This window comes from Trichechus manatus, unplaced genomic scaffold, assembly GCF_000243295.1.
Source record: "Trichechus manatus latirostris isolate Lorelei unplaced genomic scaffold, TriManLat1.0 scaffold00176, whole genome shotgun sequence".
Taxonomy (NCBI): Eukaryota; Metazoa; Chordata; class Mammalia; order Sirenia; family Trichechidae; genus Trichechus; species Trichechus manatus.
Window position 1 is genome coordinate 4,114,359 of NW_004444112.1, and position 14,341 is coordinate 4,128,699.

At 43.7% G+C, this 14,341-nt stretch overlaps 1 protein-coding gene across 1 annotated transcript; it reads right to left on the minus strand.

The window, feature by feature from the left end:
• Positions 1 to 1,982: 1,982 nt before the first annotated feature.
• On the minus strand, positions 1,983 to 4,981 carry LOC101356671 (zinc finger and SCAN domain-containing protein 4-like). Its single transcript, XM_004386919.2, has 3 exons — positions 4,435 to 4,981; positions 3,318 to 3,483; positions 1,983 to 2,719 (listed from the first exon to the last, which is right to left on the minus strand). Exons 1-3 carry the CDS (start codon positions 4,828 to 4,830, stop codon positions 1,983 to 1,985), a joined length of 1,299 nt encoding a protein of 432 aa, XP_004386976.1. The 5' UTR covers positions 4,831 to 4,981.
• Positions 4,982 to 14,341: the final 9,360 nt, after the last annotated feature.

Consider the following 14,341-nt stretch of genomic DNA (forward strand, 5'->3'; position numbering starts at 1 on the left):
TAATTTCCTTCTGATTATGCTTCTGTAAAGATTACAGCCTTTGAAACCCTATGGGACGGTTCTACTCTGTCCTTTAGGGTCGCAATGAATCAGAATCAACTCAATAGCAAAGGGTTTAACAGATACTTCTTGAGGAGTCTGGGATATTTGCTGAGTACCCTGGTCAGGGTCTGAGGGGTCTTGAGGAGCCTTAGAGAAAGCCAAAGGAACCCTGGTGGCACAATGAAAGGTCAGTGGTTCGAACCCACCCAGCAGCTCCTTGGGAGAAAAGACCTGGCAATCTGCTCCTGTAAAAATTACAGGCTAGGTTTCGGGGGACAGCTAGGTCAATTGGCATAACATAGTTTATTAAGAAAATGTTCTATATCCCACTTTGGTGAGTGGCATCTGGGGTCTTAAAAGCTTGCAAGCAGCCATCTAAGATACATCAATTGGTCCCATCCCACTCGAAGAAAGGGAGAATGAAGAAAACCAAAGACACAAGGAAAACACTAGCCCAAAGGACTAAAGGACCAAATGAACCAGAGACCCCACCAGCCTGAGACCAGAAGAACTAGATGCTGTCCAGCTACCACCAATGACCGCCACGACAGGGAATACAACGGAGAGTCCAGAACAGAGCAGGAGAAAAATGTAGAACAGAACTCAAATTCACGTAAAAAGACCAGACTTAATGGTCTGACAGAGACTGAAGGAACCCCCGAAACTATGGCCCCTGGTGAACCCAGAACTGAAACCATTCCAGAAGCTCACTCTTCGGACAAAGTTTAGACAGGACTATAAAACAAAAAATATTAATAAAATAATAATAGGAATGTGCTTCTTAGTTCAATCAGATATACAAGACCAAATGGGCAGCTCCTGTCCAAAAGTAGGTTGAGAAGGCCGGAAGCGACAGGAGCTAGTTGAACGGACACAGGGAACCCAGGGTGGAAAGGGGGAGTGTGCTGTCACATTGCGGAGACTGCAACCAATGTCACAAAACAATATGTGTATAAATTTTTGAATGAGAAATTAACTTGAGCTGTAAAGTTTCACCTAAAGCACAATTAAAAAAAAAAAGAAATGAAATTGGCTTATAAAATAAACAATATCACTGTGAGTAATGTGCTCCCTTTATCAACTATAGGAGACCAAAAGTTCAACATTTATCCAAAAACAAAGATGAGAAGGCAAGGAGGGGAAGGGAAGCTAGATTAACAGAAACAGGACAAACAGAATGGCAATAATGAGAATGCTGACACATTGTGAAATTATAACCAACATCTTGGAACAATTTGTACAAAAATTGTTAAATGGGAACTTAATCTGCTGCGTAAACTTTCACCTAAAACACAATAAAGTATCTTTTTTTAAAAAGTCATTTTCTCTAGGATGCCTTACTATACTGCCTTCTCAGACACCTCCCACCCACGTCCTCAACCCTGTTGGGTTAGGCGTTCTTGCTGTGTGGACTGTTTAAACCGTCTACCCATCTACCTCTGTTATTATAGCATTTATTATCTTTTACTGATTTGCTTATTTGTCTGTTTTTTCTACTAGACTATAAGACATGGCATCTTCTCTCACAGAGCAAGCATACTATTGGTATTTAAAAGACAATTGTCAAATAAATGTATGAAAATTAGGGGGAAAAAAGTCTACAAAAGAAATCCAAAGAGGCAAATTATATTCTTACACCAAGTATTTATTAAATAAGCAAGTTGAGAGAACTAGAATATATTCCAAAAGTTTAATAGGCCAATTCTAGTTACTTACATTAGTGGCGAGTCCCTGAGTGGTGTTCCTGTCTCTCCACAACCTCTCCAGCATTTATTGTTTTGTGAAAACACAATAAAATATTATTAAAAAAAAAAAAAAGATTACAGCCTAGGAAATCCTATAGGACAGTTCTACTCTGTCCTCAGGGTCGCTATGAGTTGGAGTCAACTCAACGGCACCCCACAACAACAAATATGTATATATAATGGTGGGGCAGTAGCTTAGGAAGCTTCAGTTGTGTTGGAAACCCCTTTGAGAGTAACTTTCTGGTGAGTCTTCACATGGCGGTGGTACGTGGATGACTGGCGGTAGCTTCTCTTGCAAATGGAACACATGTAAGGTTTCTCTCCCATGTGAATTCTCTCGTGAGCCCTCAAGTTGGTTCTGTGGCTGAAGGACTTGTCACATGTGCTGCAGGAGAAGGGCTTCTCCCTCCTGTGAATCACCTGGTGCACGCACAGCTCTGATGTCTCAAAGAAGTGTTTGTGGCACTCAGCACAAACACATGGTCTCTCGTTCCTGTGTCTTCTCTGGTTGGCTTTTAACTGAGAGAAATACCTAAAGATCTTGGGACAGTCCCCACATCTGTATGGTTTTGGGGTCTCGTAAATTCTTTCTTGGTGTCCCTCACCTAGAAACTTTCCTTCATTGCTCCGGTGGGCAGATGCAGGCTCAGGGGTGGCCAGGTCTGGTCTGGAGATAAATCCTGGTTCCACCTCCATAAGGACATCTTGATGACAGAGTCCTCCCAGGGCTCCTTCCTGGGACCTGGAGGTGCCTAGCCCTGCTCTTCTGGAGATTTCTGGGTTGTCCCAACAAGCACCTCCCTCTTCAGGTTTGGGACAATTTTCTTCCTGGATAATCTGCAGGGAAGGTACTCGATTTCCTTGGCTAGTAATACTGTCATTTACTTGTGCAGTTTTCAAAGAAAGGTTGCTATTGTTTTCTTTATCTTCTCCTGTGAAAATGAAGGATCAACTCCATGAAGTTGCAACCCTGCAGGACCCACACAGAACATCCCCCTTGTGATGGTTAATGTTATGTGTTAACTTGGCTAGGCTATGATTCTCAGTGGTTTAGTAGATGCTGGTCTGGGTGGTCTTCCATAACGTGATATAATGTAATCACCTTCCATGATGTGGTCTGATGTGAGCAGCCAATCAGTTGAAAGGGGAGTTTCCTTGGGGGTATGGCCTGCCTCCACTATATACATGGACGTTCTGGCAAAGCTTGCTAGCTCTTGATCTCTCTTGACCCTGCACTCTTCTCATCACCTGACATCTGCTTCTTGGGACATAAGCCTGCAGAAGCCTCTGGCCTGCCGCCTGATCTTCAGATTTTGGATTCTCCAACCCCCGCAGCTCCATGAATCAGCAGAGGCCTCCAGTCTGTTGCCTGACCCACAGATCTGGGACCTACCCCCTCCCCCACAATTGCATGAGCCATTTCCTTAAATTTCTCTCTCTCTATATATATATATATATATGCTTCACTGGTTTTGCTCCTCTAGAGAACCCAGACTAAGACACCCCTCGTATCCAGAACCCCTCACTCACCTCGTCCTGTTTGCATAGGAGAATCCTTGGGAGTCTGGAAGAGGGTCCCCATGTTCTCTCCTGTTGGGGTCCCTGCTGACAACTGTTTTGTGAGGTGAACAATGGCATCTCTTAAGGGCATATTCTCAGAACAGAGGGCTTCCTGTCCCTGCATGCAGACGTGGACCTGTAAACAAACCCCAGTCACTGTCATACAGATGTCTTTTGTGTAACAGAAGCCGTTGTAGGAAATCTCTTCTTGTCAGGCTTCTATAGGATCCCTCAACTGGGGATGCCCACACCTCCCTGTCTTCCCCTTATCACTGACGGTGTTAAAGTTCATGATCATTGCCTCTTTCGTATGTCCTTCCTTTACTAAAAATGAGAAGAAGGCTCCCAGAGGGAAGAACCAGTTCTTGTCAAGGCATTTTTTCCTCATCCTTGAGGTCTCTGCTCAAATGTCAGTCTCCCAGAGAGTTCCCCTACCACCGACTGGCTAAAAATAATCAAATCAACCAATCAAAAGCCATGAACCCCCCAAAACTGTTGTCCTGGGTTAATCTTTAAACCTTAATCCAAAATATCCCCTGAAGTCTTCTTTAAACCAAATAATAGTTTAGCTTATATTTAGTAAAGAATGTCTGCCTTGAGCATTATGCTGTTTTAAAGAACTATTTACATAGGGTCAAACTGACAGTACCAATAAAAAAGGAAGTTTAGGGGGCAGTGAGTTTAGGTTAATGGGGGAGAAACAATTCAGAAAAGGAGGGTGAGAATGGTTGCCCAATTTAAAGAATGTAATCAATGTAGTCACTCAATTGTATATGTAGAAATTGTTGAATTGGTATATGTTCTGCTGAGTATACTTTCAACAATAAAAAAAAATCAACCAATCAATCAATATGTTTGGCTCCTATATGTCTCACGGAATAAACACTTATAAACACTTTTGTGTTTCATTCTCACTAACTTAGGACGAGGAGATGCTCCTTCTTCAGGAGTGTGCTGGGAGGGTATGATCTGGCTAATAACTGTTTCTACAATACCTCTTCTTTGTCTGCCTCCAGGCACCTCCTCCTTCCTGTACCTATTCCTCACTCCTCCCACTCAGCCCTGAGGTCAGAAACCCTGTACTCACATAGGCAGGTGGCTCCATGAAATCATTGGTCAGGTCTTCCAGGAAGTTCTTCAGGCTTCTGCCACTTGAATCCCATTTCTCTTTCAAAGCAGACCGGTTTCTGCACTGTTCATTTATCATAAACTGCTCCAGGACCAACTGGGAAATCATTTCCTCCTTGCTGTGTTTCTCTGGCTGCAGCCACAAGTGAAATAACTTCTGGAGTCTTTGCAGTTCCTGCCTTGCATATGAGTTATTGCTGTATTGAAATATGCTGAGCGGAGTGCCCTGGAGCCCAGAGATCCCCTCTGCCTTCTGGACGCCAGTTCCTTGGGTGGGTTCAAACTCCCGATTTGCTAACCCAGAATCATTCCTAGTTGGTTCACGTCGAAAGGATGTTCTGAGATCTAAAGCCATGATTGGCAAGATTTCTCAGAGACTCAACTTGGAGGACTCAGTCTCTGCTGGCTTGTAAGTCTGGGGACGTCGCAACAACTGGTGGATGCTTAAAGGATGCAAGGTAGAAACAGAAGAGAGGTATAATTAGTGAAAGCACTGACATAATTAAAACCAAGCAAACAAAAATTTCTGGCCCAGAAGGCTTCATGGGTAAATACCACCAGACATTTAAGAAAGAGCTCTACTCTTACGCAGTATCTCCCAGAGCATAGAAAAAGAAGGAATGCTCCCAATTTTAGTTAATGAGGTCAGCACCTCATAATAATGAAACCTTACAAATACGTTAAAGAAAGGAGCACTACAGGGGAATATTTCTCATAAACACACATGTAAAAATCTGAAACAAAATATTTGCAAATCAAATCCTGCTACAGATAAAGACATCTTGAACAAGAGGTACTTATTTTCTAAATAAGAGGGTAGGTTCAAACTAAAAAACCAGTGTTATTTGCCATACTGACAGAACGTAGAATAAAATGATATAATCATTCAGTAGCTACATTAAGAACGTTTAATAAAAATCAGTACTCATTCTTGAAAAAAGGCATTTAGTAAAGTAGGGATAGAAGGGAACTTCTAGACTTCAATAAAAACGTTCAAATTAACCCTGAGATGATTTTTTAAAGGTTTAAAGGAGTACCTTAAACCTTGAATTGAAACTATCCTTTGAGGTCGCCTTTTAGCTAAATAACAGATTGGCTTATAAAATAAAGAATAGTACCCATGACTACTGCATCTTTAAAAAATAATCTATATAAGACCAAATGGTCAACAATTACTCTAAAGCAAAGACAAAAGGGTAAGGGGACAGGGAAACCAGATTACTGAAAACAAAGCATCCAGAATGGAAATAATGAGAATGTTCACGCATTGCGAAAAATGTAACTAATGTCACTGAACTATTTGTGCAGTAATTGTTAAACAGGAACATAATCTGCTGTCTAAATTTTCACAGAAAACATAATAAAATATTATTTTTAAAAATGTTCAACTTAAAATAGTAAATGTAATTGTAACTTGACTTGATGTAATAGAAAGAAGGCAATAATTTGGTATGAATGTTTGTTTGATAATTGCAACAAAATAAAATATTAGAAAAAGTGGAGAATAAAGTGAATGTAATAGAAGAGCCAGAGCAGACTCCATATAACTGATCCTTGCTCTGTGCTGAAAGCTCCTCCCTCATCAGGGACAGAGGTATGCAGGGCCACCTCCAGCCACATCCCTGTATCAGTCCAACGATTCATCCTCAGAAAACTTCTCAGCACCTACACTGTTTTTTTCGTATTTGTTTGGTTTTTTTTTTTGTTTTTTTTTTTTGCCTCTTGCACTACATCTGTCCTTGTGTCATTGTTTTTTATCAGAGTTACAATTTATCTTTATCTTTGTGTGTCCAAATGAAATAATAATGAAACCTTACAAATACATTAAAGAAAGGAACACTACAAGGGAATATTCATCATAAACACACATGTAAAAATCTGAAGCAACATATTTATAAATCAAATCCAGTTACAGATAAAGACATCAATAGGGATCCTATAGGGATGAGATCACATCTGCATTGCTCAAAATTGATTTGATTGCAACACATTTGGAAACCCCAAGGGATAAAAGAAGATTTAATCTCAAAAACTACAATGAGGTATCATCTCAACCCAATATTACTGGCACAGATAAAAAGAAAATAACAAATGCTGGAGAGGCTGCTGGGAGCTTGGAACTCTTATGCAGTGCTGGTGGGAATGCAAAATGGTACAACCATTTTGGAAAACGATATGGTGCTTCCTTAAAAAGCTAGAAATAGAAATACCATACGATCCAGCAATCCCACTCCTAGGAATATATCCTAGAGAAATAAGAACCATCACACGAATAGACATATGCACACCCATATTCATTGCAGCATTATTCACAATAGCAAAAAGATGGAAACAAGTTCAGTGCCCATCAACAGATGGATAAACAAACTCTGGTACATACACACAATAGAATAGTACACAATGATAAAGAACAATGACGAATCTGGAGGGCATTATGCTGAGTGAAATAAGTCAATCGCAAAAGAACAAATACTGTAGGAGACCACTACTATAAAGACTTATGAAGAGGTTTACACTCAGAAAGAAACAATCTTTGATGGTTACTGGTGGGGGAGAGGGGAGTGGGTAGAGAAAAACACTTACTAGACTACAGATAAATGGTAACTTTGGTGAAGTGTAAGGCAGTATGCAATACTGGGGAATTCAGCACAACATATTTTTTCTTGTTTCTTTTTTTATCACGTTTTAAGTGAAAGTTTTCAATTCAAGTTAGTTTCTCATACAAAAATTTGTACACACATTGTTATGTGACCCTAGTTGCTCTCCCTATACTGAGACAGCACACTCCTTTCCACCCTGGATTTCCTGTGTCCATTCAACCAGCTCCTGACCCTCTCTACCTTCTTATCTCACCTCTGGACAGGAGCTGCCCATTTAGTCTCATGTATCTACTTGAGCTGAGAAGCACACTCTTCACAAGTATCATTTTACATCCCATAGTCCAGTCTAATCTTTGTTTGAAGAGTTGGCCTTGGGAATGGTTTTACTTTTGGGCTAACAGAGAGTCTGGGAGCCATGTCTTTTTGGGACCCTCCAGTCTCAGTCAAACCATTATGTCTGGTCTTTTTACTAGAATTTGAGTTCCACATGGAAGTCAGCACAACTTGACCAAGGCAACGTCATGGAAGCTTCACAGATACATCCAAACTCCCTGAGGGACAGAATTACTGGGCTGAGGGCTGGGGACAATGGTCTCAGGGGACATCTACCTCAATTGGCATAACATAGTTCATTAAGAAAATGTTCTACATCCTACTTTGGTGAGTAGCGTCTCGGGTCTTAAAAGCTTGTGAGCGACAATGTAAGATACTCCCCTGGTCCCACCCCGGACCCATCTGGAGCAAAGGAGAATGAAGAAAACCAAAGACGCAAGGGAAAGATTAGTCCAAAGGACTGATGGACCACAGCTACCGCAGCCTCCACCAGACTGAGTCTAGCACAACTAGATGGTGCCCGGCTATCACCACCAACTGCTCTGACAGGGGTCATAATAGAAGGTCCCGGACAGAGCTGGATGTAAATGTAGGACAAACTTCTAACTCATACACACACAAAAAGACCAGACTTATTGGTCTGACAGAGACTGGAAAAACCCCGAGAGTATGTTCCCCAGACACCCTTTTAACTCAGTACTGAAGTCACTCCTTCAGCCAAAGATTAGACAGCCCCATAAAACAAAACGAGACTAAATGGGCACACCAGTCCAGGGGCAAGGATGAGAAGGCAGGAGAGCACAGGAAAGCTGGTAATGGGGAATTCAAGGTCGAGAAGCGGAGAGTGTTGACATGTCGTGGGGTTGGCAACCAACGTCACAAAACAATATGTGTATTGTTTAATGAAAAACTAATTTGCTCTGTAGACTTTCATCTAAAGTACAATTTAAAAAAAGGTTTAATCTCTTTTGTGTGTCTTTGCTGTATTTTTGTGTCCTTTTCTTATTTTATATATGGTTAACATTTTAAAGATTTTTCTTATTTTATATATTATTATTTATATCATTATAGTAAATATGTTATTTACATTATGCTTTTCACAAAGGATTCCTGGTGGCACAACGGTTAAGTGCTTGGCTGCTTGAAAGGTCAGCGGTTCAAATCCACCAGCAGTCCCGTGGGAGAAAGTCCTGGCAATCTGCTCCCATACAGATTACAGTTTAGGAAACCCCATGGGGCAGCTCTACTGTCATATAGGGGCTCTATGAGTCAGAATCGACTTGATGGCACACAACAATAATTATTTTAACAAAAGCAAAGCTCACACCACAAAAATCAGAAGGTGTGAGTGGTGAGAGTGATATGTGGATACAAAAAGATCAACTGATTTCCGTTCTTTGATGCCATTTCAACTGGTTTCTATAATGGCACAAGCATCTGAAAATTAAAAACAAAACGCTTTACCACTTGTATTAGCATTAAACATCTAAGAACTAATCTAATAAAAAATGTGGTAGCTCTCTACACAGATATCTACAAAACATTAAGAGAAAATAAAGACCTAAATATGTAGAGGGATAAGCTGTGAGCATAGATTGGAAGACTCACTTGGCTGATCAGATTATCCATACTGATCCCATCAGTAAAAGTGGCAAAGATGAATACAGAAAAATCCCATAAGAGAAAACAGAACACAGTCTTCCCTTTTTCTAATCCATGCATCACGGAAGCTTCCAGACAACCTCTATAAAATACTAATCTGCTCAGTCACATCCTTCTTTACTCTCAGTACCACCTCCCTGCCCCTGGGGAGAAGTTCTGAGTCCTTCCTGGTCCCACAGACCTTGCCTAGGTGGCTCTCACCCCTCCAGGCCCAGCTTAGGTGTGCAGGCTCTCATGTCCAGGAACACGAGCCTCTGTTTGATTTTTTCTATAGAACCCACACCTTCCCTTTCATTAGGGGCTCCCCATAAGCCCTCCCTTCCTGGACTAGTCCTTGCACACACAGACCATGTGTTCACACTTGCAGACCTGCACTCACTCGCACACAGACATGGCTGGAGCATCGTGAATGGTATTGTTGTTGGGTGCTTTTAAATTGATTCCAACTCACAGCAACCTCATGTGACAGAGTAGAAATGCTCCACAGAGTTTCCTAGGCCGAAATATTTATGGGAGCAGATTGCCAGGTCTTTCTCCTGAGGAGCTGCTGGGTGTGTTCAAACTGCCGATCTTTTAGTTAGCAGCCGAGCACTTAACCACTGCATCACGAGGGCTCCTTCGTGGGTAAGACCTTGGACCTCAAAGCCAGACTGGCTGGGTTCCAACCTGGAGCTGGTATCTACCAGCTGTGTGACCCCAGGAATGTTACACATCAGGTCCCCACCTGTATCACAGGGACTCTAATGTCATCCATGTCCCAGATTTGTCACTCTCAGAGCTAAATGACTTAATATACATGAAGCATATAAATGACTTAATATACATGAAGCAAATAGAGTAGGTGCCGGCATGTGCTAAGTGCTCAGAAAAGGTCTGGTCAATAGCTTATGTTGTTGCTGTTGTTAATTGTTGTCGAATGGATTCTGATTCATGGCAACCTCACGTGTGCAGAGTAGAACTGATCCATAGGGTTTTCAAGCCTGAGACACCCTCATATCTTTGTATTTAGGGATTTTCTCCCAGCAGCTAGGCCTACATACATATACACACACAGGCATACGCATACACACACAAAAAAAAACCTGGGAATTCTCCTTTCATCCTGGAAACTCACCTCCTTCTCAGTGGAACCTTCAAATTGGGTCTTCCTGGGCTGAACGCTGAGCTGTGTAACTGGCTTTCTTTGACGGGCTCAACTGATATATCTTCCCATGGCTCCTCCCTTTTATAGGGTGTGGGATTAAGTGATGCATTAAAGATGTGTTTGGATGAAATCCAATCCATTGATTCAATCACCAGCGGAATTTTCATCCAGCAACAACTCGTTCTCCAATATGGTCATATGTAACATTTACGGCTCCGGGGCAATAGCCCTTAATCAAAAAACCAAATCAAACCAGTAGTCATCAAGTTGACTTTGACTCATGGTGATCTCATGCGTGTCAGGGTAGAAATGGGCTCCACAGGGCTGAGTTTTTGGAAGTAAATCAACAGGGTCAGCAAAAAAGAAGAAGGGGTTTGGTTTTTCGGTTTGAGTGGAGTCCATGTCATGGCGACTCCATGTATCACAAAGTTAAACTGCTTCATAAGGTTTTCTTTGCTTTAATGTTAACAGAAGTAGCCCTGATGGTTTAATGACACGAATTGACACAGTGGCTGCAAAAATGGGCTGAAGCATAACAACCATTGTGAGGATGGCACGGGATGGAACAATGTTTCATTCTTTTGTACATAGGGTCGCTATGAGTCAGCACCTAACAACAACAACAGATCATCAGGTCTTTCTGGGGTGCCTCTAAGTGGACTCAAGCTTCTAACTTATCAGTTAGCAGCCAAGTATTTTGAAGAGCCCCTACTCGGCTTCTCTGCTTTATTTCTCTTCTTAGCACTTAACCACATCAGGCAAGCTCTATATTCCACTTATTTGCCTTGTTTATTGTTTGTCACTCCCCGCCTCCCCCAACGCCCCAGCATTTAACCAATTTGAGAGCAGGGGTTTTTGTCTGTTATATTGCCACTGTATCTGCAGCAGTTCACACAGAGCCTGCACTTGAGGTCTCATGAAGCACTTATCAGGTTGAAATGAATATTCCAGGTAGGAGAAGGTGAGGCCTAAAGTGCTGTAAAGGAGCCCTGGTGAAGCAACAGTTAAGCACTAGGCTGCTAACTGAAAGGTCATGGGTTTGAATCCATACAACGGCTCCTCAGGAGAAATGACCTGGCAATATGCTCCCATAAAGAGTACAGCCTAGGAAACCCTATGCGGCAGTTCTGCTCTGTCACATGGGGTCACCATGAGTCAAAATTGACTCGACGGCATCTAAGAACAAGGTTTTGTAGAAGCATTGAGAGTGGAGGATGAGAATGCACCAAAGAGAGATTTATGGAGTAGCATCTTCAAGACAGCTTCCTGGTCCTGATGAGATGGTGCCCCCAGAAAGGGCTGCTGGCTATGTCCCCAAAATCACTATAGAGAAATGAGAAATTACAGTTGGAGAAGTCAGAAGTTAGAGGGAAACACAGAATTCAGCAAGTAGCAAAGTCCTGTGAAAAAAACCCCCGGGGAAATCAAGACATGTCTCACACTTGTCGGAATGACAGCCCAAGGTCGCAAGGAGGGGAAAGGCTAGACAAAAGCCTGCTTGCCACACCCAAGCTAGGATGCTGGAAGAGATGGTGATATGAGAGGAAAGGAGTCCCTGGGTGGTGCAAATGGTTAAGCACTTGACTACTAGCCAAAAGATGGGAGGTTCAAACCCACCCAGAGATTCCTTGGAAAAACAGGCCTGGAAATCTGCTTTGGAAAGGTCACAGCTTTGAAAACCCTATGGAGCACAGTTGGAATTGAAATGATGGCAACTAACAACACATTCAACAACTCTTCCAGTCCTTCAGTTAAGATTTATGCATTTCATTGTATATAAATTTACTGTTGTTATTAGGTGCTGTGGAGTCGGTTCAGAATGAAACACTGCTCGGTCCTGCACCATCCTTACAATCTTTCCTATGCTTTAGCCCATTGTCGCAGCCACTGTGTCAGTCCATCTAGTTGAGGGGCTTCCTCTTTTTCCGCTGACCCTCTACTTTACCAAGCATGGTGTCCTCCAGAGACTGGTCCCTCCCGATAACATGATCAAAGTACGTGAGAGGAAGTCTCGCCATCCTTGCTTCCAAGGAGCACTCTGGTTGTACTTCATTGAAGACAGGCTTATTCATTCTTCCGGCAGTCCACGGTACATTCAATATTCTTGCAGACTCACGGCGACCCTATATAACAGAGTAGAACTGCCCCATGGAGTTTCCTAGGCTGTAATCTTTACAGAAACAGATCGCCAGGTCTTTTATCCCGCGGAGCCGATGGGTGGGTTCAAACTGCAGACCTTGGGGTTTGCATCCGAGCACTTAACCGTTAAACCATCAGGGCTACTTTTGTTAAGATTAAAGCAAAGAAAACCTTATGAAGCCGATTAACTTTGTAATACATGGAGTCGCCGTGACATGGACTCCACCCAAACCAAAAAACGAAACCCGTTCCATTGAGCTGATTGGACTCATAGCGAACCTACAGGACAGGGTAGACCTGCCCCATAGGGTGTCCAAGACTGTAATCTTTACAGAAGCCAACTGCCACATCTTTCCTCCCAGAGTGGCTGATGGGTTCAAACTGCTGGCCTTTCGGTTGGTAGTCGAGTGCTTAACCACCGCGCCACCAGGGCTCCTCATGGACTCTACATCAATGATTATTTTGGTCCAGTTCTTCAAAGTTTGGCGCTATGGGAACTACGTTACCCAGAAGAAGATGCGCTACACGGAGGCGGGCTCAACCAATGAAAAGAGGGACTTCAGTGCGTGGCAGGCGCCCGGACGGGACTTCTTATGTCAGCATCTGGGCGACATTTACACTTTTTTCGAGTTCACTAGGGCCATGTGAGGCTCCGTGGCGCTGGGTCGGGCCTGAGGTAATGTGAGCCGGAGGCGCGAAAGGAGGCGTTATTCTCATTACGATAGGGGCGGGTTTGAGGCACGGCGGCGGCGTAGCCGGGGGCGAACTGGGATCCGCCCCGGTCGCCCTCCGCTCCTACCCCGCTAGGTTCAGACTGGTATGGAGGCGGCCGCGCTGGTGGATCCGGCGCAAGTGGGTGCTGCGCACCTCAGTCCCTGATCTGCGCGGACCTCCGAATCTAAAGCCGTGAAAGAGAGACGCCCGCTCAGCTCCCTTATGTCCAGCCACGGTGCACAGGACAGTGGGGCGCTCGTGAGTAGGCTCCCACTTACTGACTGCCAGCTGTATGCGGCGTGGGGAGAGTGTTTTAGGTAGAAAGACCAGCACGTGTGAAGGCTTGGAGGTCCCAAACCTGAAATCCGTCTTCGTCTCCAGGGAACAAGATTGTGCGAGGAGTCCCACGTGGAATGGCAGCCTGAGCAGCGGGACCTTCCTTTTGAGGGCACTAGTGACCTTGGAGGGTTGTGAAAAGAGGAGTGACTTGATCTCTGTTTCCCAAGGTTTCCAGAAGTCTGTTTAGGGGGAAACAGACGGGGGAGGAAGGGGTCGGGGGTGATGAGGGTGAAGTCAGGGAGACCTCTGCAGAGGTTTGGACTACAGACTAATGAAGAAGAGTCCTGGGGACTGGACCATAGTGGTGGCAATAGAGGGGGACGGTGGTTGTTGTTGGGTGCCTTCAAGTCGCTTTGAACTCTTAGCTACCCATGTAACAGAGTAGAACTGCCCCGTAGGGTTTTCTTGGCTGTAATCCTAACAGAAAGAGCCCTGGTGGAGCAAGGGTTAAGTGCTCAGCTGCTGACCAAAAAGTTGGTGGTTCAAACCCACCCAGACGCGCTGCTGGGGAAAAAGACTTGGCAATTGCACCGTCATGAAGACAAGGCCAGGAAAGAGATCTCCTTGGACCCCATGTTGTTGTTGTTGTTGTGCCATCTGGTAGAGTCTGACTCACAGCGACCCCATGTGACATTGCAGAACTGCCCATAGGGTTTTCTAGGCTGTACTCTTTACAGATAACGGGAGGAACCAGGCTCTGAAGAAGGACATCATGCTTGGTAAAGCATAGGGACAGCGAAAAAGACTCTCAACAAGATGGATTGACAGAGTGGCTGCAACAGTGGGCTCAAACATAGCAATGATTGTGAGGATGGCACAGGACTGGGCAGTGTCTCCTGTTGTACCTAAGGTGGCTATGAGTTGGAGCCGACTCGACAACATCTAACAACAACAACAATCTTTATGGGAGCAGAAGGCCAAGTCTTTCTCCTGTG

Bases quoted from the DNA above. Each gene is read 5' to 3' on its own strand.
- LOC101356671 (XM_004386919.2), bottom strand. From the start codon at position 4,830: ATGGCTTTAGATCTCAGAACATCCTTTCGACGTGAACCAACTAGGAAT. The intron at 3,484-4,434 runs GTGAGTACAGGG...GTTTGTTTACAG, and splicing joins TCATGGAGCCACCTGCCTAT to GTCCACGTCTGCATGCAGGG. The intron at 2,720-3,317 runs GTGAGTGAGGGG...TCATTTTCACAG, and splicing joins TCCTATGCAAACAGGACGAG to GAGAAGATAAAGAAAACAAT.